The 23,118-nt window shown below is 54.1% G+C and overlaps 9 protein-coding genes across 9 annotated transcripts; 4 read left to right on the top strand and 5 right to left on the bottom strand.

Annotated features, from left to right (window-relative positions):
• Nucleotides 1-278: 278 nt before the first annotated feature.
• Nucleotides 279-1,721, top strand: AB675_12008 (uncharacterized protein; the record flags this gene model as incomplete). Its single annotated transcript, XM_018140904.1, has 1 exon — nt 279-1,721. The coding sequence occupies one exon, from the start codon at nt 279-281 to the stop codon at nt 1,719-1,721; it is 1,443 nt and encodes a 480-aa protein (XP_017998352.1).
• Nucleotides 1,722-2,741: 1,020 nt separating this feature from the next.
• AB675_12007 (uncharacterized protein) lies at nt 2,742-3,820 on the top strand (the record flags this gene model as incomplete). The annotated part of the gene is made up of 2 exons (XM_018140903.1): nt 2,742-2,997; nt 3,108-3,820. The coding sequence occupies 2 exons, from the start codon at nt 2,742-2,744 to the stop codon at nt 3,818-3,820; spliced, it is 969 nt and encodes a 322-aa protein (XP_017998397.1).
• A 580-nt stretch (nt 3,821-4,400) lies between these two features.
• On the bottom strand, nt 4,401-5,590 carry AB675_12006 (Translation machinery-associated protein 46; the record flags this gene model as incomplete). Its single annotated transcript, XM_018140902.1, has 3 exons — nt 4,401-4,575; nt 4,654-4,899; nt 4,971-5,590. 3 exons carry the CDS (start codon nt 5,588-5,590, stop codon nt 4,401-4,403), a joined length of 1,041 nt encoding a protein of 346 aa, XP_017998261.1.
• Nucleotides 5,591-6,544: 954 nt separating this feature from the next.
• AB675_12005 (Iron transport multicopper oxidase FET3) lies at nt 6,545-8,137 on the bottom strand (the record flags this gene model as incomplete). The annotated part of the gene is made up of 3 exons (XM_018140901.1): nt 6,545-6,707; nt 6,755-7,623; nt 7,700-8,137. The coding sequence occupies 3 exons, from the start codon at nt 8,135-8,137 to the stop codon at nt 6,545-6,547; spliced, it is 1,470 nt and encodes a 489-aa protein (XP_017998235.1).
• Nucleotides 8,138-8,987: 850 nt separating this feature from the next.
• On the top strand, nt 8,988-10,487 carry AB675_12004 (uncharacterized protein; the record flags this gene model as incomplete). Its single annotated transcript, XM_018140900.1, has 1 exon — nt 8,988-10,487. One exon carries the CDS (start codon nt 8,988-8,990, stop codon nt 10,485-10,487), a length of 1,500 nt encoding a protein of 499 aa, XP_017998316.1.
• Nucleotides 10,488-12,241: 1,754 nt separating this feature from the next.
• Nucleotides 12,242-12,994, bottom strand: AB675_12003 (Protein wos2; the record flags this gene model as incomplete). Its single annotated transcript, XM_018140899.1, has 3 exons — nt 12,242-12,508; nt 12,584-12,912; nt 12,964-12,994. The coding sequence occupies 3 exons, from the start codon at nt 12,992-12,994 to the stop codon at nt 12,242-12,244; spliced, it is 627 nt and encodes a 208-aa protein (XP_017998208.1).
• Nucleotides 12,995-13,731: 737 nt separating this feature from the next.
• Nucleotides 13,732-14,471, top strand: AB675_12002 (Vacuolar protein sorting-associated protein 24; the record flags this gene model as incomplete). Its single annotated transcript, XM_018140898.1, has 2 exons — nt 13,732-13,779; nt 13,830-14,471. The coding sequence occupies 2 exons, from the start codon at nt 13,732-13,734 to the stop codon at nt 14,469-14,471; spliced, it is 690 nt and encodes a 229-aa protein (XP_017998285.1).
• Nucleotides 14,472-17,700: 3,229 nt separating this feature from the next.
• On the bottom strand, nt 17,701-21,258 carry AB675_12000 (uncharacterized protein; the record flags this gene model as incomplete). Its single annotated transcript, XM_018140897.1, has 1 exon — nt 17,701-21,258. One exon carries the CDS (start codon nt 21,256-21,258, stop codon nt 17,701-17,703), a length of 3,558 nt encoding a protein of 1,185 aa, XP_017998210.1.
• Nucleotides 21,259-22,031: 773 nt separating this feature from the next.
• On the bottom strand, nt 22,032-22,829 carry AB675_11999 (uncharacterized protein; the record flags this gene model as incomplete). Its single annotated transcript, XM_018140893.1, has 2 exons — nt 22,032-22,743; nt 22,792-22,829. 2 exons carry the CDS (start codon nt 22,827-22,829, stop codon nt 22,032-22,034), a joined length of 750 nt encoding a protein of 249 aa, XP_017998349.1.
• Between the last annotated feature and the right edge of the window lie 289 nt (nt 22,830-23,118).

Here is a 23,118-nt window from a genome sequence, read left to right as displayed (position 1 = left end):
CATTTGTGGGGCCCATCTCGACTTGTCTTCACCTCATCTCTTGACTAACAAATCCATCGTCATCAAAGACTGACGACGACATATACCTCAAAAGGCGAAGGAACCTTGTCATCTACTGGAGCGGCGACCGCTACGCTGTCCGCCAAACTAATCACTGACTCGTGAGCTCCTGCGGACGCCTTTCCGCCTGGGCACGACCCAGCAGTCTAGGGGATCAAACTCCTGCTTACTGTACGCCTCGGCTATCTCAAGGATGACCCGATCCAGCTCATAGCCCCATGGATACTTCAGAAACCAAGCCCAAAGCTCAACGTCGTGATTGCAAAGATGTCCGAGCGGAGCGGAAACGGGAGCTCGACCGTCTGGCGCAGCGGGCGACCCGGGAGAGGACCAAGAACCGGATTGCTTTCTTGGAGCAGAAATTGGCCAGTCTGGAATCGTGCGACCAGGAGTCGACTATTGGTCAACTCACAAAGACGATTGATGACCTTCGAAAGGACAACATGAGATTGCAAGCCGCTATGCTAAAAATGAGATTCGCCATCAGTGAAGCGCTAGATGGCACTGAAAACCTTGCTCCAGCATCTACCACGCCACAATGTGCTTGTGGGAAGCCCAGTTGCTCGTGCAAGGTCATCAAGACGCAAAGCACGACCAGTGACACGCCGTCAGCCGACGAAGACGTTGTCGAAATGGCATCACACAACGAGGTGCATGTTCCCGTCGCCGGTGCAGTTCTTGGAATGTGGCCTAGTGCCAACAACACGGCCACGATCGAGGAGTTCCTCGGCTTCCAACCCAACAGCATAATCCCTCCAGACTTCGCGCAGCCACAATCAAATCCCAATCTCCTCGTGTCGCCCTGGCCCGGTATCATCCCCACGCCGAAACACTCCAACATGTCATCGCCATCACCTTACAACTTCATACATCCCTCACCACACTCTCGCCTAGCCATCGCCGGCGATGTCGAAAAATGGCACGTCTCCAATGGCGCGCTCACAACCGCCATGTCCGCCGTCCGCAACCACCTCGCCACCAACGACACCCTCGACCTCCACGTCCCCTTCCGCGCCGGCCTTTGGGGCTGGGACTCAATCCCCGCCTCCGAACAATCCCATCCAGTCTGGAGCGCTCTTCGCGCCGTCGACCAGAAAGTCTTCGGAACATGGGAGTCCAGAGCCGCCCGTATCGCGGTCATGTACAACTGCCAAACCCTACTCGCCTACCGCGAGTCTCCCACCAAGGACAACCTCGCCCGCGTACCCAAATACCTCCTACCACGACCCTCACAACAACGCATCCAACACCCTGCGGTAATCGACTACCTCTGCTGGCCCGGCCTGCGCGACCGACTCGTCTTCGAGCACGAGAAATACACCGCCACGGGTGAATTCTCTGCCGCATTCGTGAAATACGCGCATTTCGACTGGCCGTACACAGACGACGAGATCTTGCTGCCGGATGTCGCTACGGGTGAGTGGCGGGTGAGCGAACGGTTCCTAGAGAAGTGTTATGACTACCGGGCGTGGACTATGCTGCCGGGGTTCTTCGAGCTGTATCCGGAGATGGTGCATGACATTGCTATGTGGGAGGGTGAGGTGGTGAGTAGGCCGATCAAGCCGCCCAAGCCTGGGGATTTGGGTCATGGTCATGGTGATGGTGGCATGGTCGGCGGTGATGCTGAGGCTAACATGTCCTGGCATCCAGTTGGTCAATGAATGGAAGCGGTCCTGAAATGCGGCATGGGTCGGCGACTATGGTGTGATTTGCTTCTTCGCAGCCGAGCTTGGTATGGTATGACATGTCGCTCAGAAGTCGGCAGGACTAGTGAGGAGCCTTGCGGTCTGACATGAGGAGCTCGACATGGGCTCGGTCGTCAGGTGATGTGAACAGTGAGGAAGGACCGACAACACTTCTAGCAGATAGGTCCTGAGCGACCTGACGCGGGTGCTATGTGGCCTCGAATCATGCAGCAAGGCCACGGTCCTTCGTACTGTGCCAGTACAGCCCGACCCAAGGAACACAATGCGGTAACCAGACTCTTAATCAACACCGTAGTGGCACGGGCACCCGCGCGATGATGGTTACTTCTGGACGGGCTGTGGAGAATGCAGGGTGGTCACGATGGTCCAGGGACTGGTTCTCGACGCAGAGAGGGGGGCGCTGGAATTCTCGATATTCTCAGACATGTCGGCGGCCGTGTAGTGTAGTCATTGTGAGTTGGGAACAAGAGCAGGAAAAGCACAGGGGGCATTGGGGTGTCTTATTGCACATAACGTTATATTTCTATCTTTCTAGACGAGACACCCGCCCTGCATGGTTGCTATCGAGTCAGTCGGAGCCTTGTCAACGTCCAGCCCTCGTATCACACATATTGCAGAGGTAGTTCCCTTTCTGCATCTGGTAGTCGGCATGGCCGAAGCCAGCCATACTGCCTGTAGGAGATAAGCGGAGACATAGTTCCGCCGATATTCAGTTGGAGAGTGTTCACGACTCGAGAAAAAAAGTCGACAATGATAGTCTTGCGAAAACAGTCTACACTAACAACACCGTACACACTTCCTCCAAGAGTTCTCATTATTACTACCACAGAAGCCCGGTCATATCTGCTCTCCACCCCAGAACCTCGAGAGCGCGACAAATTCCGGCCACACCACAAACTCAGTCCAGCGCTCACCGAGGCCGTGTCCGTATCAATGCCAACAACACCCTGATCTGACCTTCAGGTCGCATCCGCCATGCCAGGCATCAACGCCTCAGCCCTCCTCCTCTCCCAAGGCTGGGCCGGCCCCGGCCACGCGCTCGGCCCCTCCCAACCATACCGCCAGCACGGCACCCGGGGCCTTGCATACGACCCATCCTCCGTAACACGCACCACGAGCAGCGGCCTGCTGAAACCGCTGCTTGTCTCGAAGAAGGATGGCAATAAAGGCCTCGGTCGCAAAGCGCATGAGCCGGCGAGGGGAAATGAGTGGTGGCTGAAGGGGTTTGAGAGTGCGTTGAGCTCTGTCGGAGAAAGCAGGGAGGCAGCGGGACGAGCACGCCTACTGGGACGAATGGAACCGAGGGAAAGCGAGTACAACAGGACGACCTACAACGCAAAGTGAACCTCCAGATGGGCCGCTTCGGCGGACTATACAGCTACTTCCTGCCTGGCGGGTCTACAGGTGGCACGCTGGGGAAACAACAAAAAGAGTCTGTCCCTTATGAGCCGAGCACCAAGATCAGCGAATGGGGTCGGAATAAGCGGAAATCCGATGTCCTCGACGACGACGATGCCATCGAGCAGGAGCAAGACGAAGCCATCAAGAAATCCAAGAAGCACAAGACGACAACGACAGCGCAGTCCCAATTCGCCGAAGTAGCCACATTCCTCTCCGCCCGCGACGCCGAACACGAGCAAAAGCGGCAGCGGAAAGAGGACAGGCGGAAAGCGAAAGCCATGCGTGACAGCCAGGCGTTTGGTATGGTTGGAGAATTCCTAGCCGTCAAAGAGGCCGCAAACCGTGGCTCGGAACTGGAGAAGGAGATGAGACGGAAGGCGAGGGAGGAGCGGAGGCACAGGAAGGAGGAGAAGCGGAAACGGCGGTCACGGGCGGGAGCCGTGGAGGATTCTGCTGGGTCGAAATCGGCATCTCCTGCTGAGTCCGAGGACGGGTTGGAGGTGAGAGCGGCAGAGGAAGCCAAGTCCGATCGTCGCAAGGAAAGGAGCATTCGAATAGTAAAGACTTCCTCTGGTGATGAGCGGCCTGAGACACGCGAGGAGCGGAAAGCGCGAAGGGCGTTGAGGAAGGAGAAGAAGCAGAAGGCTCGATAATGCGTGTGGGGTTTGCATTGCAACATGGGCGGCCTGTACGACTTCAATGAACATAGCATGATACCCAGGTAGTAGATACATAATCGAGGACTGTGGTCATGATGTTTGCATTTGTCATTCTCGTCTGTAGATCATGAATATGCTATGCTGCTGAACTCTCTTTCCATTCATCAATCTTCCTCGCTGCAGACTTCTCACGGTGTCTGCAGCCATCCTGTTTAGCATCGTCCCAGGTCTTCGAGGGTCCTGAGCGTCAATGCTCCATGGCACAGCACAGATTGTCTCAGTAATCGGACCGACCGGTGACTTTCCACAGCTGTTGGATCGAGTAAAGAAGATTTGGGCGACTAAGCCTGAAGCCCGCCTGAGTCATCCGCAACAAATAGTGTCTAGACGCCGAACGTCTGATGTCCATTGTATAGCTTCGAATTGCTTGGCCTTGGTCCGCTCTTGAGGTCGCATATGTGGGTACCTGTTGAAGCGTGCCGAATCGATCGCCGCCCAAAGGGTTATTCCTCCACATTGGCTGTCCGAGCTCGCGGACGCGCAGTCGTTGAGCCTGAAATACTGTAGTCGCCTATCAGCCTTGCCCGCCGGTCCCCTCGTCACCATCAGCGTCGCCATTCGCCCCATTCGCTGTCCCGTTGTAGTCATCAGCCGTCCCATTCATCTCCCTCACCTCCTCAACCGTCATCCCATTCTCCTTCGCCAACCGTTCCTCCTCCTTCTTCTGCCGTAACCTCTCCGTCTCCTTCCTCATCGCCTCCAAATTCCACACATCATTATTGTCGTCATCATCATCGCTATCATCATCACTCCCAGTTCCCTTCCACCCACCGGCCTCAAACATCGCTCTACCCGTCGCTTCCTTCGCCTCCATCGCTTGCTTCTCGGCCGCTTTCTTGTCGAGGCGGCCTTGCTTCCACTTTGCGAACGTCTCGGGCGTGACGGGCGTGAGGGTGCCGGTGAGTTTGTGCCGTTCTGACTCGAGGAAGTCTTCGAGCGTGAGCGTCGCGAGTGGGGAGTTGAGCATTTCGGCTTTCTCAAGGGCGCGTTGCTCTTTTGTCTTTATCACGAATCTGTGCATACATCGTTAGCAAAGTTCTTGCCAGCGTTTGAAGGAAGCTGAACAGGAAGGAAAATGACATACCCCGGCGGCAGCTTATGCTGATACATACACTTATCCCCCCCATTCGGACACGTCCAAAACCACCCATACTTCCCCTCCTCAATCGCCTGTATGAAAAACTTGCACACCTTATCCGTCGTCGTCTTGGGATTCCCATGCTTGCTCAACACCACCTTCCGCAACTTCTCCTCATCCCACTCCTCCATCCGATCCTTCTCCTTCTCCTCCCTCTCCTTTTCCCGATCATCCTGATACAGATCTTTCTTCTGCCCCTTCCGCGCCACCTCGGGGTCATGGCTGAATTTACACTTCCTCCCCTTCTCGCACGTGCCCTTCTTGAAGAACTCGCATAGGACGGTCTTGGGGTCGACGCCGAACGGTACTTTCTGCGCTTGGACGGGTTTGAAGAGTTCCGCGGCTTCAGCTTGCGCTTTTTCTGCGGCGAGCTTGTCTTTGGCGCGCTGTTCCTTTTCGGCTTCTTTGCGCTTTTCTTCGGGGGTTTTGTTCGATTTGGCTTGGGCTTGTAGTTGGGAGATTTGTTTTTTTGCGGCGCCGCCTTTTTTGTTCTTCATGCCGAAGGTCTTGTCGTCGACTGTGGCTTTCTTTTTGGGTGGGCCATCTTGGGCTTTTTTGGGTGGCATGTTGGGCAGCGGTTTAGGGTGGTGGTGGCGGGCCACGTGCCTATAGTCTGGGGTGTCTGGTCTGGTTTGTGACTGCTTATGACGACGGTGTAACGAGTGCAGGCACGTCTGGATGTCACCTGAACCTCCCGCAGATGTACGTGCGCTCTTGTCGAACGACCGATATTTGCAGAACAGACTCGGTGCAGTGGGTTGTCACCAGGTGTGGGGTTAAGATTTTGGAGAGAGACATCAGTTTCGTCATTTGCTAGCTGTCATTTGAAAATCGCCTCATTTCTACATGGTCCTAGATTCTGCCTCTTTCTGCCCATCTCTATCCTTCCTTTTGCAAGTGGCGCCGCAAGCCAGTAGATCGCCATGCAGCTGAATCGATGCGCGCCATGGGTGCAAACTCGCAATGACCGGTTCCAGGTTTGTTCCATAGTCCGTTCCTATGTTCTGTCCTTGCGGATGCATCCCGAGGTCTGCACCGAAGAGTTGGCTACCTTATCCAGAGCCCGTAATCATGCTGTCTCTCGCATCAACGTCACCTGAGCGTTACTGCCCAAATCTCGTACTTGAGTTGTCCCTGCCAGGCAGAATTCTGTCCCATAGTTCCTCAGGTACAACCCACTGTACTTAAGTGCTCGTGGATGCAGCGTTAGACCACTGGTCTGATGCTATACGCCACAGTCAGTCGTTTGCGCAGGTTGAGTCCGGGATTGACGCCATGCGAGCGGATGACTGCTCCTGCGAGTCGATTGCGTTACTGGTGCGCGGCGCATTGGCCTGAGGGCGTGAAGTGTTCTGCATCGGACAAGCAGCGTGGGACCGCATGTGTTGTCCATATTTGGCAGCACTGGATGAGCGTGGTTCAAAGGCACTGGATCGCCGGCATACGCATGCAGTGAATTTCTCCGCAATCAGGACCGCTAGTGTGTGGAAATGTCGTTGTTGACAGGCTCGGTCTGTTTCTCAAGGTGGTTCCGCTGCATTCGGCTTGTCGTTCTCCTCAATGTCAACCATCGGTACGCGCGAGTAGATGCCTTCTTGTGTGCCAGCACTCCTTCGCCAGAGATAAGCACATATCAAGCCGAGGCTGCAAATAAGTGCAATGACTGCAATAAGCAGAGGGGTCCTGAGGATGGTTAGATCTCCCATCAATGACACGTGGTGGCAACTTACGGATGTAGATACGCATGGCGCGTGAGTCCATCAGTGCCGTCAAACACGCCAACGGACTCCTCAATAGACGAAATCACCTGCACCCGACCAGGATCACAAGCTTTACTAGGATCTAAAGTCGCCGAAACATTGCTAAGTCGCAACCGCTGCTGCAATTGCAAAGGCGCCTCGACAAATGTGGCCTTCAACCCGGAATGTGCGTGCCATTCCATATGGCAATGAAGCAGCCAAACACCAGGATTATCAGCTCGGAACCTGAACGCCACCCAACCATGACCATTGACATTGATGGTGTCCCGCCTCATCGGCGCACGTCCCTCCGGTGTGGTCTCAACCAAGCCTTTCGTTCGTTTCGTGACTTGGAAATTATGTCCGTGGAGGTGGAGCGGGTGCTTCCACATATGCTTGTTGTTCATTGTGACTTCGATGATTTGCCCATGCTCCATCACAAAAGTTTGAGTCGACCGCTCAAAGCTCTTGGGGTCTGTAGCCTCCGGTCCTGTTGCCAGAGCTGCGAACAGGGAGGGCAGTGTTGGCGTTCTGTAGCTGATCGTGTTGAACAGCCAATGTATGATCCCGTCTTCTTGTGTTTTCATGTCGATGTCGATGGCAAGTGTACGATCGACGGGCTCAAGCAGAGGCTGCTTGTCCAAGGGCTCGAGTGCCATGTCATCCAGAGCATAAGCAGATTCCTTGTCCTCCAAGACATCCGGGTCTGGAAAGTCGGCCTCCGTATCGTATGTTAGCCAGGCCACAGCATCCAGATTCTTTGGCCACGGAACATGGCTGGAGAATGATCCTGTGTCCATTCGTGACACTATTGGGAAATTCGCAGTGGCGTCCTCCTTAGCTTCGTCTTCAGCAAGAAGCTATACCGTTGGCCTGCGGCTATGTAGATCATGCCAGCATCTTGGGGTTCTGTATACACGCCGTCGATTTCGAGACAGTCATAGCATGGTTCTGAATCCAGAAGTACTGACCAACGAAACCACCGATGTTGGCAAGGCGAACGAGATATGTTCGCTCCGGCACGACCTCAAACTTGGCTCCAACCGTGTCGTTGATAAGGTTCGAGTCTGGCGTGATATCTCTCATCCTGTTATCAGGCTGGTCGAACTTCAACAGCAGATCTGGCATCTGACCATGGTACCAATCAGAGATTGAGATGACAATCTCTTGATCGTACTGCGCTTTGTACGGATCCTCCGGATCACTGATAACCATCATGCCTCGGAGACCATCGGGGTACTGCGACTTCTCATGAGAATGATACCAGTATGTCCCGGCTTGGTCTGCTTTGAAGTTGTACACAAAGCTTGATCCGGGAGGAACTGCACACTGGCTGACATAGCTCGTTCCATCCATCTGGCTGGTTCCGTTCATGAACATTCCATGGAAGTGGAGCGACGTAGACTGATTGCCTAGCAGATTGTGCACCTGGACTTGTATATGGTCACCGACCTCTGCTTCTATTGTCGGTGGAGGCCATTGGCCGTTCACTCCAATGACCGGTCGCTCGACTTGCCCATCGGGTGATGCCCGTACCCATTCAATATTGAAGTCATAGTTCACTTGGGCGGCACAGGCGCAAGGAAGCAGAAACGACAGCGCCGCAGCCAGCAAAATGCAGAAAGAAATCATGTACACGGCTTAAGAACAATAAACATACAGTATAACGACACAGGGAGATGTGAAAGGAGATGGGATCGAACTGCATGCTGAGAAGTCGATGGTCAGCATTTTTTCCGGCACGGCGATCATGAAGCACCGAGCGTTTGAGCAAGTTTGGTCTTTTTGATGCACACCCACTCGCGACGAGTGGCGGTCTTGTTATGAAAAGCGTAGGGGCACCAGATTCAGTCGCAGCGTGCCCATGTGTGCCTGCTGAGGCCATGTACTTGCAACCCATCGTTATATGCGTATCGTAGAGAAGGTACGTTGAATTAAAGACGGGCAGTTGCGGAGGAGAGCTGTTGGAGCTTCAGAATGCATCGGCTACGATGACGCGCTCTGCACAGACCACACTACCCGCACTTCGAGACCACACTGCACATTCGACGAACCCTGCATACCTGCGTCCGCTCTTTCGAGACCGTGTTGCTACAATCTCGGTGAACTCAGTCACATCCACCTAAAGACGCCTTCATGAGCCGCCGTCCGCGGCTTTCGAACGCGAGTGCCTAGGTGCGATCGGCAGTGGTGACCAGCCCTCATAGACCTATACCTTTCAGCCATGGTCAACGAGGTGGGCTCGTCGCAACCGCCGCCCTCGCGGTACCCTCCCTCCATGGGACCCGGGGCACGGTCAACAGAAGAGCGGCTACAGTCGCTAGCGGACCGGGCACAGCAAATAAAAGCAACACTGGAGTCATATGTTGTAGAGAAGCAGGACGATGGTAGCCTCAAACTCCAATACGACCTCAACAACCAACAGCGCACATATGTCATTCCCTCCAGCAGTATGGCCTTTCCTGGCATTCTCACCGCCACTGCGCGGTCTACCAGAAACACAGGCATGTCTCTAATCGCTATGATCAGAGCCGTGGACAGTACAACCGGCACGATGCCATCCCAACAAGCTGCCGAGGGGTTTGCTGAGCACGGCTCGAAAAATCTATTGTGGCGGAAGGCAGGCTTCTACGGTTCCCTCGCCGCTGCAGGGTACTTTTTCGAGAAATCGCTGAAGCGGGGAGACATGAAGTTCCCCTTTCGAAAAGCCAAAGACCCGGCAAAATACCTGAAATTTCCGAATCGATTCGTTCCTGTCATCAAAGGGCGGCCGGCTTGGATCCTCTGGCAAGTCACAAGGTTCGGTGTATATGCACTATATGCCAATGTGGCCATTACACCCTTCACGCGTAGCATAGGGAGCACCAGCATGACGGTGGGGTTATATCGTGATGACAGGACGAGACCTTTCATGGAGGAGTTGAAGAAGCTCCAAAAGGTCCGAGAAGGTCGAAAGGCCCCGGACCAGATGGGCCCACTTATACCTGGCCAGCACGATCGGACTCGGCAGCAGAACCAGAACCCACAGCAGCGCAACTCTTTCGGCGAGCCACAAGATTCCGACCGCGAGTCGCCCAACGATCAGTCATGGGCCAATCCTTTCAACGGGCAGACTACAGACAGCATGCCCGACGGCTACAGCGATTCGAGTGTCGACTACGGTGACACTATGAAAGCAGAAAACGCAGCTTCCGCTACAGCACCCAAGGCTCAACCACAGCAGCAGCCCCGACAACAGTATGGGACCCCGCGACCACCACCCGCAGCAAGCTCCCCTCCTCCTTCGGCAGGATCACCACCTGGAGACGACCCCTTCGCCTTCAACGAAGATCCCCTCGGATCCTCATCCGACCCAGACTCCCCAACATACAATCCTGCAAGCGCCTCCCGATCCCAGCAATCACAGGCCACGCCCCGCCGCTCGTGGGCCAGCATCCGCAACGAAGCCCGGCGGGACAATATTTCTTCCTCATCATCCGACACAACAGACACATACAGCGCCGGCCCAGCATCGTCATACGGCTCACGAGCAGCAAGTCCGCATGCTCGGAAGTCTCCGGCTCAAAGTGAGAGTTACAACTACGGGGACGGAGAGGCTGATAATGAGGACGCCAAGGCGCGAGCGCGGAGGGAGTTTGATGCGTTATTGGAGCGGGAGAGGAAGGTTAGTGAGGGAGGGGATGGCGGTGGAGGATCGGGCGGAGGGAGGCGGTATGGAAGGTAGCCAAGCTCATTCCTGATGATATTAGACAAGCAAAAAGGTCACGGATGATTGGGAGCGATCTTGTTCAACAGCGTTCACAATCACGGAAGGCTCTGGTGTTGAGATAGTGTCGAGTCGATACTTTGTGTACAATGATTTCAGGAATCTAGCAAAAGTTGCGAGGAAAATGAGGACTACAGAACCTCTTGGGAAAATCGAACTCATGCTATCCTTTCACCAGCCGGGCTTCTTTCCTTCACGTCTTCAATTTGCACCACGCGGACTCTGTTTGGCCACAAGAGAAGCTTGTCATCCGGTCTCATGGAGATCTCGTCGAATATATATCCTGTGAGCAACAGTAGGAATTTCCTTGTGCGTTGTTTGCCTATCTACACGACACACGCGCCTGGAGCAGCACCCAACTTCGTCGCTCTGAAGGCCTCAGAGGCCAATCGTGCACTGAATCACAGAGCAAATGTCCTGTGACAGACCGGTACAAGCGACTTTTCAATATAAACAGATACGACGATTCAACTACAGTCGTCCTGGTGTAAGACTGACTGCCTTTGAGAAATTGCTTGCGTATTTCGTTGCATCTTCCCGTCTTCCAGGTGATCCCAATTGCCTGTGAGAGGCCTTGGGGGTTGGTAAGGGCGACAGAGTGGAGAGAGATGGTGTACGCGCAGGACCGCTTGCCCTTCATTGGCTTCTCTGCGAGGAGCTAGTATGCTTGTACATGCCGAAGACCAGCTTAATAATAGAACAATCCGCTAAAGAGTATGCTAAAGAGTATTGCTTACCTATTGAATTGTCTGCGGTCGTCGAATTTGACCCTGGTCGACCAAAGCAGGACACAGATTGCTGCCAGGAAAAGGAGTATCCAGGTTCCAATGATATCAGACTGGGATTTCCATCGTCGAGTCGACAGGTATACCTCGTCAACTCCCACGACCAGCCCGAGAATGGCAGCGTAGATCATGTCATTCCAGGAGCCGCCTCAGACTCCCGTGGCAATGCTCGCGGCGCAGAGGTACGGAAAGATCTGCAAGACGAGCGCCAACAGCGGATTCCTCGGGACGGTTGGCGAGACGCTCCCGAAGCGGACACCAGGTTGGGTGGAAGGCTAGGTGTGGAGTCGGTAGGGAGTTGTTAGGGAGCTGGGTACACATGTGGTAGGGAGACGGAGGGCTGAACAGGGAGCTGGAGCGAGAGGCAGGCAGTATTGTTCTCGGGGAGGACGGAGAGGTGTGGAGGAGTGGGAAAGGAAACGGAGGCGGACAGGGAAGTGAAAGGGAAGTTCGGGCGAGGGAAGGAGGTAGATGGAGTGGAAGAGACCTGGAGAGGCGCAAGTGGTCTGTACAGATCAGCGTCTTGAGATGAGCCTCACCTGTGCCTAACTTGGTGGGAGTGACTCATCGTGTTTCCGTCGGCTAGGGAGGGCGCTGAGAGTCTGAAAGTGTTGCGATACAAGATCAGCAGAGTCGATCCCATGAGGACATCTTCTTTGTGTGTATCGATTGGTCTTAGTAGAGTATGAACGGGGTATTGTGCATTCGAACCAGGTACCTGAGGGCAGAGGCCTCCCGAACGTGGTGCACCGCACGCGTCTAGTCGCAGTTCTTTCCACAATGGCCAAGCACGCGGCACAGATGCTCGAACTCGGGCGCGGACTCCTCCTCGAGGTGGTCAGACTGCTTCATCTTAGCTCCACGATACCGGGCGGCCTCTGCGCGCCATCTTTCGGTCGGATCATCCGCGGGTGAGTACGAGATCTTCTAGGCCTTGCCCTTGCCCTTGTCCGTAGAGGCCTCCTTGTCGTCTTCTTCGAGATCAGGCATGTCCTCATCGTCGTCCTCGTCGTCATCCTCCTCATCGTCAGCACCCTCGGCACCCATGCCCTCCATACCAGGCATGCCGCCCGCACCGCCGCCGAGTTTGGAGAAGTCGATGCCACCAAAGCCGCCGTCCTCGCCCATGCCGCCGCCGAACTGGTTTAGGTAGTCATCCTCGGGGGCCTCGTTCTGTTCGTCCTCATCGACCCACTGGAGAAAGTATTGTCAGCTTCTGTCCCGGGCGGCCTCTGGGTATGCAAGTGCTGGTGAATGGAGTAGACGTACCTTGTCAAAGTCCGTGCGCAGATAGTGGACCTTTGCCTTATCCTTGAGCAGACGAGGCCAGTATTCTTCCTTCAAATCCTTCTTTCGCAGCACCAATTGGATATTCGCGGGAGTGTGATGTGTCTTGGAATTCTCAACGTCGATTTCAGCGAAGAACTCGATCTCGAGGTGGTAGGTGGTCTTTTTGGAATCCGATGTGCCGGTGAAGGACAGGCCGGTGGGCTTCAGGTCCAGCTGGAGGGCTTTGGGTGGTACGTCCGGCACGCTGATTGTGAGGAAGATGTAGTTCTTCTCGGCGTCGGAGTCGGATGAGCGTTGTGCCCATAGGACTGCGCGGAATGCTTAGGTCGTGTCCACGGCATTGGGCAGGCATCTCTTACCTTCTGGAGTGACCTTGTCTGAGGGAGCCATGGCGGGGTACGACTGTGTAGAGAATGAAATGGAAGAACAAGTGAGGTCAACGGGCGATTGCGCTGAGGAGGACTCTGTACAATACGTCTATTTCGTGTGGAGGAAGTCGCAAATAAGTGGTAGTGACTTCCAATTTGTTTGCTGTGATGTGTGTTTGACTCAAGCCTCACTAGCAACGAAGAAATGGAACGAATGACATCGAAGCTTCAGCTACAGGCAATTGTAAGGCAGGCACCCACAAAGCTGCATTTTCTTAGGGCGGACCCTGGCCTGATGATCGTTTTCTGCCAGAGCCCGCCCCGCACTGCTCGAGGGGCATCGAATGCCACATTACAACCTTCACCGTATATTCATTGGTACTTGATCTACCTGACTAAGCGATCCAAGAGGACTCTGCTGCACCAAACTTGGATCTCGAATTGGCAGCGTTCACTTCGATCAATTCTGAGAAAGCGATCTATCGAGCGATTGCTTACGAAGTACATGCCGCAGAAACGAAGCCCCCAGTCGCCGCCTTGTCGCCTAGAGTTTGTCAAGCATTTCGTCATCCGGACCGCCCAGGCGACGCAACTTCACCTGATAGCCGCTTTCTTTTGATTTTCACTAGAGCAGGTTGACAACCTTCCGAGCGTTACACTGCGCTAGAGGCACAATGAGGTAGCACGACGCGACGAATGGATCAACACATATTACGGTCGTGATCACTCCGGGCCGCAGGGTCTTATCCGCCCAACAATATGGACACCTTCAAATCAGTCTTCTTCAAGCCGGATCCAAAGGAACAGGTGAGGGCGGCGCAGGCTCCTACGATATCACGAATTGACCGCCTGTCTAGAAACGAAAATGCGATGCTCTAATCCGCAAGAGCCGGCGACAGATCGATCGCCAAATCCAAGATCAAACGAATGCGAAAAGAAAAGCAGAAGCACAGATCCGATCAGACTTCAAGCGGGCGGAGAGGAATCCAGCACAGCGAAAGCAAGCACTCCAGTCGGTGAGACAACTCGCGAAAGAGTGTGGCGGTGTGGGAAAGAGCATCAACCGCCTCAACACCAATAAAGCACAATTGAACAGCATAGAGATGCAAGTCAACGAGACCTTTGCGCTCAAGAAGATTCAGATGAGCTTGAAAGACAGCACGACGGTCATGAAGAACGTCAACACCCTTATCAGATTACCCGAGCTCTCCGGAACGATGAATGAGCTTAGCCAGGAGTTGATGAAAGCCGGCATTATAGAAGAAATGGTCGGCGATATGCTTCCAGGCGAAGAACTAGAAGAAGATGGTCTAGATGAGAGCGAAGCCGAGATCAACAAGATCATAGCTGATGCTCTGGGCAAGGACAAAGAGAAGTACCTTGGACAGGCCGAGGAGGCCTTTCCCGAAGCCCCAGATCAGATCGAAGAGCCATCGACAGCGGTATCAGAGCAGGATCTTGCCAGTATGCGCTCGAAGCTTGAAGCATTACGAAGTTGATGCAACGAATGAATTCAAACGATTACCAATATGTTTCACCAAGAGACCAACAATGTTCTTCACGCTTTCCCGCACGCTACATACACCACCAGATGTCGGCTAATTAAAGGCTGTGGGTTATGAAGGCGCACTCGGCACGTGTCGTGGTACTGCCATCTATGCGTTGTCTTTCTTCTGTGAAGAGGGACGCGACCCTCCCGCCCTCAGTCGAGATGTCGCCCAAAAGATCAGCGGTGTTCATTCGCGAACCGTTAAGCTCGACTCCCGATGCCGAAGCACACTGTGTATCTCACCACAGCCCTCGTCAAGGACATCATAGTGTAGTCACTGCAGATCATGGCACCTAAATCAGAGACATCTCGCTGTTGGATGGCAGAAAGCAGCCTTCGCCTCAGGCAATCAGTCGACTCGGACATTGATACGGGCACGTGACTTCTCCAAGTTTGGACTAGTGCTATTTCGCCGTTGGGCGAGTGCAGCTGCCTTCGTGCCGCTCCCTTTCCCTGCCACCTCTCTTCCTCTTCAACCATCACTTACTCTTGCCGACTTCACATTTTCACGCTTCAGGCACTGTATTCAAATATTTCAACTCTCTTCGCCCGCGACTCAGCCCGTCGCTCTCCGACTTACATATTGCTCGACAATCTTTCAATCCGCGCTCTTTGTCTCACCACGAGCCCAAAGCGCATTATCCCATCCCACCTGTCCAACCCTTGACCGCTTCATACAACCCTTCTTTCATCTCTCTGATCACTCAACCCATTCGATCAAGATGTCTGGCCGGCTAGATCAATCGCTTGATTCCATCATCGATAGCCAGAAGAAGGCGAAGCGCGACAACCAGCGTCGTCGCAAGCCCACCAAGCCTGCACGCGCTGCCCCTGTCGGTGGTGTCAAGAAGGCCGTCAAACCGGCCAAGTCTGCTGTCAAGCCAGGCGCCAGTGTTGGAGGTGCAGCTCAGCCCAGCAAGATCGTCGTCAGTGGTCTGGTAAGTTCACTCGCGCTTAGATCATCCTCTGACCCGTCTTCTAACGACTTCCAGCCATACGACGTCAACGAGACCCAGATCAAGGTATGTCGAAGAACAGGCTCCAAGCCTTGAATTTCTTCCACCGCATCCGCGTGCACACTCCCGCCTTGCTTCGGGTACCGAGAAAGATCTCTGAAAGAGTCTGATACCACGGTTCGCAAGTGCTGTTGCCAATGGATCACAATCGTCGCGCTGAAATGCCGACAGCGGTTGCATCATCACTGTGAATCGGCTGAGTTGACAAACTCTTGTCCTCGGTGTGAACAATCAGTGCTTGAACCCGCAGTCTTGCAGTCAGTCAGCCTTGGCTAGCCACCTTTGCTGTTCTGTAGCAGACACCTGAGGAGGACGTCACAGCAGAAATGCGTGACCATTCCTGCGCTTTCGGACCACGAGCCATCCTTGCATGCAGTAGCAGATTTTGGAGCCACGTCTATATTGGCGCAACCATTCCTCCGAGCACAACCGCACGACATCGCCACAACACTACTTGTTAAACACTGCAACACGATTTACACAGCCACACTTCGACATGGAAACTGCCTCAGCATCATCACACTTTCACAATGCTTTGCACGCTACCAGTCAAGCCAACAAATCTCTGCTCCAGATGTCGCAGTCCAAATATCATGGATCGACACTTACGAATTTCCAATTTCTGCTACTGCTTGCGAGATGGCTAGTGGGCCACAAGGATCCCGGAGTACAGTATTCGAACCGTGCATTTCCTTCTGGAGTCAGGTGTTGGAAGCAGGAGGGCGCAGTGGACACGAATCCTTCGACCGCATCATTTACGAGCCGCAACAAGCATACTGATCACATTTCCCACGCGTAGGAGTACTTCAGTCAATCCATTGGCCAGGTCAAGAAAGTCTCGTTGCAGTACAACCAGAACGGACAGAGCCGTGGCATTGCCGACATCTCCTTCAACAAGCCCGGTCTCGCCGCGAAGGCCGCCAAGGAGCTCAATGGTCTTCTCATCGACAAGCGTCCAATGAAGGCAAGCAACTTTCCTCGCCGACTATACGCAATGTCTCTGACCGGAATAGATCGAAGTGGTGGTGGAGGCCAGCAGTGTGGCTCTGGCCCAGGCCAAGCCTCTGTCTGAGCGCGTAGCTACGCCAATCCGAAGAGGAACTCCAGGTCAGGTCCACTGACGCAGGACAGTGCAAATCCTAAGGCTCAGCCAAAGTCTGCCACCAAAGCTGTTGCAAAGGATGCCGCCAAGGGTGGTCGCAACAAGCCCAACCAGAAGAACAAGGGTCGGGCCGCTCGACCTAAGCCAAAGACCGCCGAGCAACTCGATGCCGAGATGACCGACTACTTCAACAACAATAACACCGCCGCTGCCACTGCCGCTGCACCAACCAATGGCGCGGCTGCTGGCGGTGACGACATGGGCATGGAGGAGATCTCTGTAAGCGACGCCGCTATCATTCCCAGGCCATCCTCGCTAACAAGTACCACAGTAAAGAGACTTCAACACGATAAATTTTCGAAAGTCCGAGACACGAAGCCCGCCCGACCAGACTGCACGACAAGGGGGGCATACCATATATTGAATAACCAGATACCCATCGAGATTGAAAGGGGACGACACAGACAGGGATGGCGAATCATTGGCGAGCACGGCTGCCGTCATTCATGAGAACACTCATTGCTCGGAGCTCTCACAAGAATAATCTTCAATCGCCATCTTGCTGCGTCTTAGTTGTGCATTAGAAGACTCCATCACTTAGGTAGCCATTCGAGATCTTCTCGCTGAAGCCCGCGTGTCCGAATGCAGACTGCCTTCTACTCCTATTATATTCCTCGTTTCCGACTAGGTGTGCCGGAGTGCGCCCATTGTGAAGAATGACGAGCCGTCCGACTGATATTGCGCTCTCGCCATTGGGGGAAAAGAATCCAGGAGAATCCTCTACTCAAGGCTAGCTGGCTGCTTGACGCGGCTTCAAGCTACTTACTGCACGAGACAGCTGAGGTGGCTCGTACTGTGCGAGCTACTGTCGAGAAGTGGAAGAGAGCCTGTATATAAGTAGGTAGTCCTGAGTTGAAACGAAAGGTCTCTTTATTAAAAATCATATCGTTACGTCTCGCATGAAGTCCTCACTGACGGACGTCCGTCGGATGACAGAGGCACTCGTATGAACCAGATGATTCGCTCGTGCCCCGCCATTTCCTGGCTTGCTCAGCTCGGATCTACAAGCTGTGCATGTCGATGACCTCCATGTCTTCGTCTGAGCCGGAGTCGTCCTTCATCTTGATCTTCGTGTCGTCGTCATCGGCTCCCTCGATTTCGTATGAGACCCGGTCCGGTACGGTGCGGTCTGGCCGAGAGGCGCTCGTGGCCAGGGGAGGAGCGTGCTCATCTCGGCCTTTGCCCTTGTCGGGGGCAAGGCTGTCCCAACGACCACCTATGCCCTTGCCGAGGGGTATACCGTCCACGAAATCCATCACACCAAATGCCCTGAGCCCGTGAGGGTTTTCCGGCGAAGCTGAGAGAGATGTGTCATCAGCTCTGCCCTTGCCCTTGTCAACAGAGAGAAAGTCGTCGTCATCCTCGAACCCGCTCTCCTCTTCAACACCCATATCCTCATCGCCCGCATCACTGCCGAAGAACTCTCCTTGGACATCATCTCCTTTTTCATTGACACTCCGAGCGCCCATGATCGTACTGACATCACCATCCCCATTCGCAGCCGCATCATCAGCATCTCCGCCAGTCGCAGTCTCATACGCTGCAACAGCCTGCTGAGCCTTCATCTCTTGAATAACCGCGTACACATCATCCTGGTTCATAAACCCGGAGTCGCTCGCGCCATCACTCATGCTGACCACCGTACGCGTCCCATCCGTCGCAGCGTGACTAGCACGAGCACGCGAGCTAAGTGCATCACGACTCTCGATCTCGGAGATATCGCTGTCGTCCGTGATCGAGCCGTTCTCTTCGATGCCATCCACACCTACAGTCTTGATGTGCATACCGCGCTTACCGCCGCGGAAGCCTTCGCTGCCGTCCATGTTGGGCACAGCATCGTCGAAGACACCTCCGGTACCATCATCGCATCCACCTTCAACCCACAGCGGCAGGAACTTCCACTCCTCGTCTGTCAACGCGATCACAAAGTCGATCAGATTCACTGGTACTGAGTTGCGGCCGTGGAACAGGTGGGGCGGGTATACAATCTCTTGTGCCTTGGTGTGGACGATTTGGCTGAATTCGCGGAGCATCTGAGTGGGGTTGATGTGCTGGACCAGCGACTGGGCGCTCATCTTCTGCTTCCAATTGAGCTTATCCGCGGGGGTCGTGAGGGGCGCATTGTGGACGGCTGAGCTGGACCGTATGGAGTGTGCGTCTTCGTCCTCGTCAATAGCCGGCCCGGGACCATCGAACATCTCATTGTCTATCGGATCGGGGGTAAAGAAAGGCAGGGTGTCGGAGCCATCGTCTAGAGTCGCGCGAAGTGCCTGTTGGGAAGAACCGGAGGCACCGCTGGGTGCAGGGAATGGAGATCCCTTCGGCGGCGGCGGAGCGGTGTATGAGCCCGTGCTGAAGGCCTCGTGGTTGTTCCATGCACTCTTCACGTCAGCCTCGAATGGTTTTCTCGCTCGTAGCGTAGTACTCGTCAAAAAAGTACTTGGTGAGGCCCACTTTGACTTCAGAACACGCCCCGCTTCCTCGGACATGTCCTTGCTGTAACGAGGATACGGTGTGTCGTTGGCCTTGCGCGCGCTGCTTTGAGCAGGCCGGAAGGGGATAGCTATCGCGGGATCATTTTCAATGGTTTTGCGACGCTTCTCGGCCGACGAGGAGTGAATCGTGCTGTCTGGCTGCGATCGCTTGTTAAGCGCCGAGGTGTCAGAAGAGTCATCTTTGATGTTATGCGGATGTAACTGGGGTGATGAGAATTGGCCGAAACGGAAGTCGTGGGACGACCGATTTGTAGGGGCTTCAGCGGTCTTAAATGAGGAAAGCGCCTCGTTGACCATTTGCACCTTGCGAATCATATCCCGTGGAAAGGTCTCCTTCTGCCCAAGGTGACTGAGAACAGGATCGGCCTTCTGCTCACGAGTAAGGTGGTACCATGAACCCCATCCATCGAAGAGCGTGCTTGACGAGGTAGCATCTTCAAAATCAATCGTGCACAGACCGAACCAGAAGGATCGTGTGAAGATTTTGGCTTGCCAGGGCAAATCGTTGTAGGTGGTTTTGAATCTGATGGGGTGCTTCGCGTGTGGAAGGACAGTGCCTTCCTCAGCACCATACAGATCTTCGTGAGTGGCTTTCAGTCGCATGACAAGGTGCTGGAGTATCCGAAACCGTACGTAGCCTGCAATAGCTTCCTGCGTAGTTGTGATGAGGTGAGCGACTTCAGGATTAATAGACTTGCAATCCACAAGTTTGCGGAATTCGGGACTTTGGTCGAGCCAGTCCACTGCAACGGCCACGCCGTTGAAAAGATTCTTGATGCCGGCAACAAGAGATGAAGCCGCATGGCCAATTCTACTACGTTCGTCGTCATCAAGGACCTCGTACGGTCGGCCGTGGACGGAGTGAGATGACGACATCATTTGACCTTGTGATTGACTGAGAATATCTGCCAGCGCTCTCTCCCCGACTAACATGGCGAAAGCGTCCCGAACCAGATCGCCCTTTCGGCAAGAAAAGGCAATTCTGTACGCAACTTCCGGGTTGTTCTGCACGAACTGGGAGTTTCCTGGGCTGTTAAGCCAGTCCACAATGTACCAGTTCACGAATAGTAAATCAGCACACCCGAAATGCTGAATAGTCGCAAAATATGTCCACATCTTGCATGCAGAGTCGAGCTTGGGATTGATTGCATGGGCTGCATTGAGCAATCGCTCCAAGCTCGACCTTTGCCTAATTGGACAGAAGTCGGCGGGAATCGGCACTTTGACCTCCTGAGGGCCCTTCATGGCCGTAGCAAGGGTGCTGTAGTATGGGTTGCTGGCAGTATCGAATTCGTCAACCCCTGCGACTGTAGCAGGAGACAGGTCGTATTGCGACTGTGCTAGATGCCATATTCTCAAGCCCCAGGCGCAACTCAAGCCCATCATGAGACTCGCAGCCTCGTCACCCTCTTCGGGTGGCTGCAGGTTGATGTGGTACTTGATTTGAGCTCTCGTAGCAGCACTGAGACTGTTGTATGCATCCAACTTTTTGAACTTCTTCTCAGTTCGAATGCAGACATTAGGTCTGAAGAGGTCATTGATTTTGGCAGACTTGAGATCCTTAAGAACGCCACTGGAGACGAGGTGTATAGTATTGAAGTGCTTGAAGATACGGTCGTAGTCTTCTTTGTCCTGATCGGGCACTCGAGGTGGAATCCCAAGGTAGACCGCGGTGTCGAAGTCGGGATCGCGAATAGGTGGGAACTCATTACTGAGGCGGAAGGGGAGATGCCTGTTCATTTCTTCCACAGGATTGTGCTTTCGTATCACCGGATCGATGTTATGACGACCATCTGGGCGAAAATGATCATCGCCTTGCGGTTTCGGACTGGTCCAATATTTCCGCTTCGGTTGCGTGCCTTCACTGACTTCGTTGAGACGCTCGGTGAGTTCTTCGGCAAAGGGTGACTTTCTGCCACTCTCCTCCTCGTCCGTGGCTTTCATTGTCGAGGCTGATGCACTTGTAGCAGGAAATGTGGTGTCAGGGCGGTCGCTGGGCTGTTGAAGGCTGTCCATTTCTCCTCGTACCTTGCCGTTGACAACTTCGGCTTGGTGGTCGGGCATGACGATGGCCTAATCGAAAGAGTCCTGCTGCATGTACGACGCTCCGTAAAGTGCCCTCGAGGCGGTCTGCACACTTGTCCGCTGACTCAATGCATCAGGCTAGGGCGGGCTTCATGCCACGATGATACCTTATGTGTCAAGCACACTTCGTTGTATGGATATGATAAGTGGCTAAGTTCGTGTTGAGATGATGTGCCGCTAGCACCAATGAAATGAGACTGATGACAAGAAGAAAAGTGTTTTGTGTCGACGTGGTCATAACTTATCGAAGGTCTGATTTACGACCGATCGTCCTGCGCTGTTGCCTTGCGAGCTGGCCAGTCGGATCAGAATCCGCACTGCGGGGCGAGAAGGAACGCCTTTTGTGGAGAAGTAACGCACAACTTGCCCACAAGTATGCACTCAGCTGGCAGGTGCTCTGGGAGTCAGGGAAGTCAATATCTGCGATCCGGACCGTTTAGCACTTGCATCGAGCTTGCTCGCGAAGGCTCGCTGCACTCGCTGCACTCCTCGACAAAAGCCTCCCTAGCACTCTGTTCCGTCGGATTTCCTGAAGAGAGCCTTCTCAAAGGCCTCACTTCAGACTCACTGCGGCTTGAGAATTGCCCCTACCGCAGAATTGATCGTCTTGACGAGAGAGGGCTCCGACAAGGGTGGACCCATCAACCACATTTTGAGAACATGTCGAATTGGTAAGTGACGCTGATTATACAAAGTCCCGAATGCAACCTGTACGCCCTGCTCAGTGTACGAATAGTGCTTGTTCCTCGTCCTCAGCCTATGCACTTGCCCCAAGCAGGAAGCCCACAGCCAAAGCCAACGAACAGGTAGAGTAAGAAAATGACCACGACGATGAGCAACGCCATGACTCGAACATTCTTCCACCACATCTGCCGCCGAAGACCACGGCTTCTTACGCGGAAGTCTCGAGCACTGCCTCCTAGTCGGTCGGTCTTGTCGACAAGGAGGTCAATCCGTTCGCCACGTTCCAGTACGCGCTCGATATTCTCCGTCATGATATCTTTGACACTGTCAATCTCACGACGAGCATTCGTCAACGAATCGCTGGGCGGTCCCACGTTGTACTGCTGCAGCATCGACTTCAGTTGGGTGTTGAACGCCGCAGACCCGTATGCCGGCAGAGACTGGAAGTTGGTGTCTTCTGGCGGGTATTTGTCCAGGAATTTCTTCTTCATATCGAGCAGGAAGGCAAACGGCACCCGTCTTCCAAGTTCAGCCTGTGCGACCACCAAGTATGTGACAGCAGCGTGACTGCTGATTTGTTCATCTGGGGCGTTTGACGATGAGGACGGCGAGTCTGCGATGTAGTGTACGAAGAGCTTGTCGTGCGTATAGGTAAGCTTCGCTGGTGTCGAGTGGGATATCTTAGGCAGGATGACCGAGGCCAGCGAGCATGCGGAGGCTGCGGAGGTCCCAGGCGACGTGTGCTCTGTCAGTATCGTGGTCTCGTGGGCTATACATGCACTGCAGTGTGTTAGTCCCGCTTGATGACCTTGACGGGGACGTCCTTACTAGAGCATCTGCGTTGGTGGCGATGAACCTGATGCCATGTTGACGACTAGAAATTTGTGAAATATGGATCGCGATAGATAGGGTGTCGCGTCGCTACAAGTTCAGCCTGCAGCAACTGCAATGAATGCTGGAAGTGTAAAACAGTGTGCAGCAACAAGTTCATTTGAGGCGAGGAAGCGGCGCTTGAGGATCCAACAACAACTTAAAGACAGAAACAATGACATCAGACTTGGCTCAGTCACGTGACTATACAGATTGCATCGCGAGTGCCAGTGTCTTGACCTCACCGCAGTTGCCAGTGCTATACAGAGGTGGGCTGTCCTGTTC

The sequence above is a fragment of the Cyphellophora attinorum genome, assembly GCF_001299255.1.
Source record: "Cyphellophora attinorum strain CBS 131958 chromosome Unknown Contig19, whole genome shotgun sequence".
Taxonomy (NCBI): Eukaryota; Fungi; Ascomycota; class Eurotiomycetes; order Chaetothyriales; family Cyphellophoraceae; genus Cyphellophora; species Cyphellophora attinorum.
Note: the sequence above shows the minus strand (reverse complement) of the source record. Positions and strands in the feature narration are given on the sequence as shown.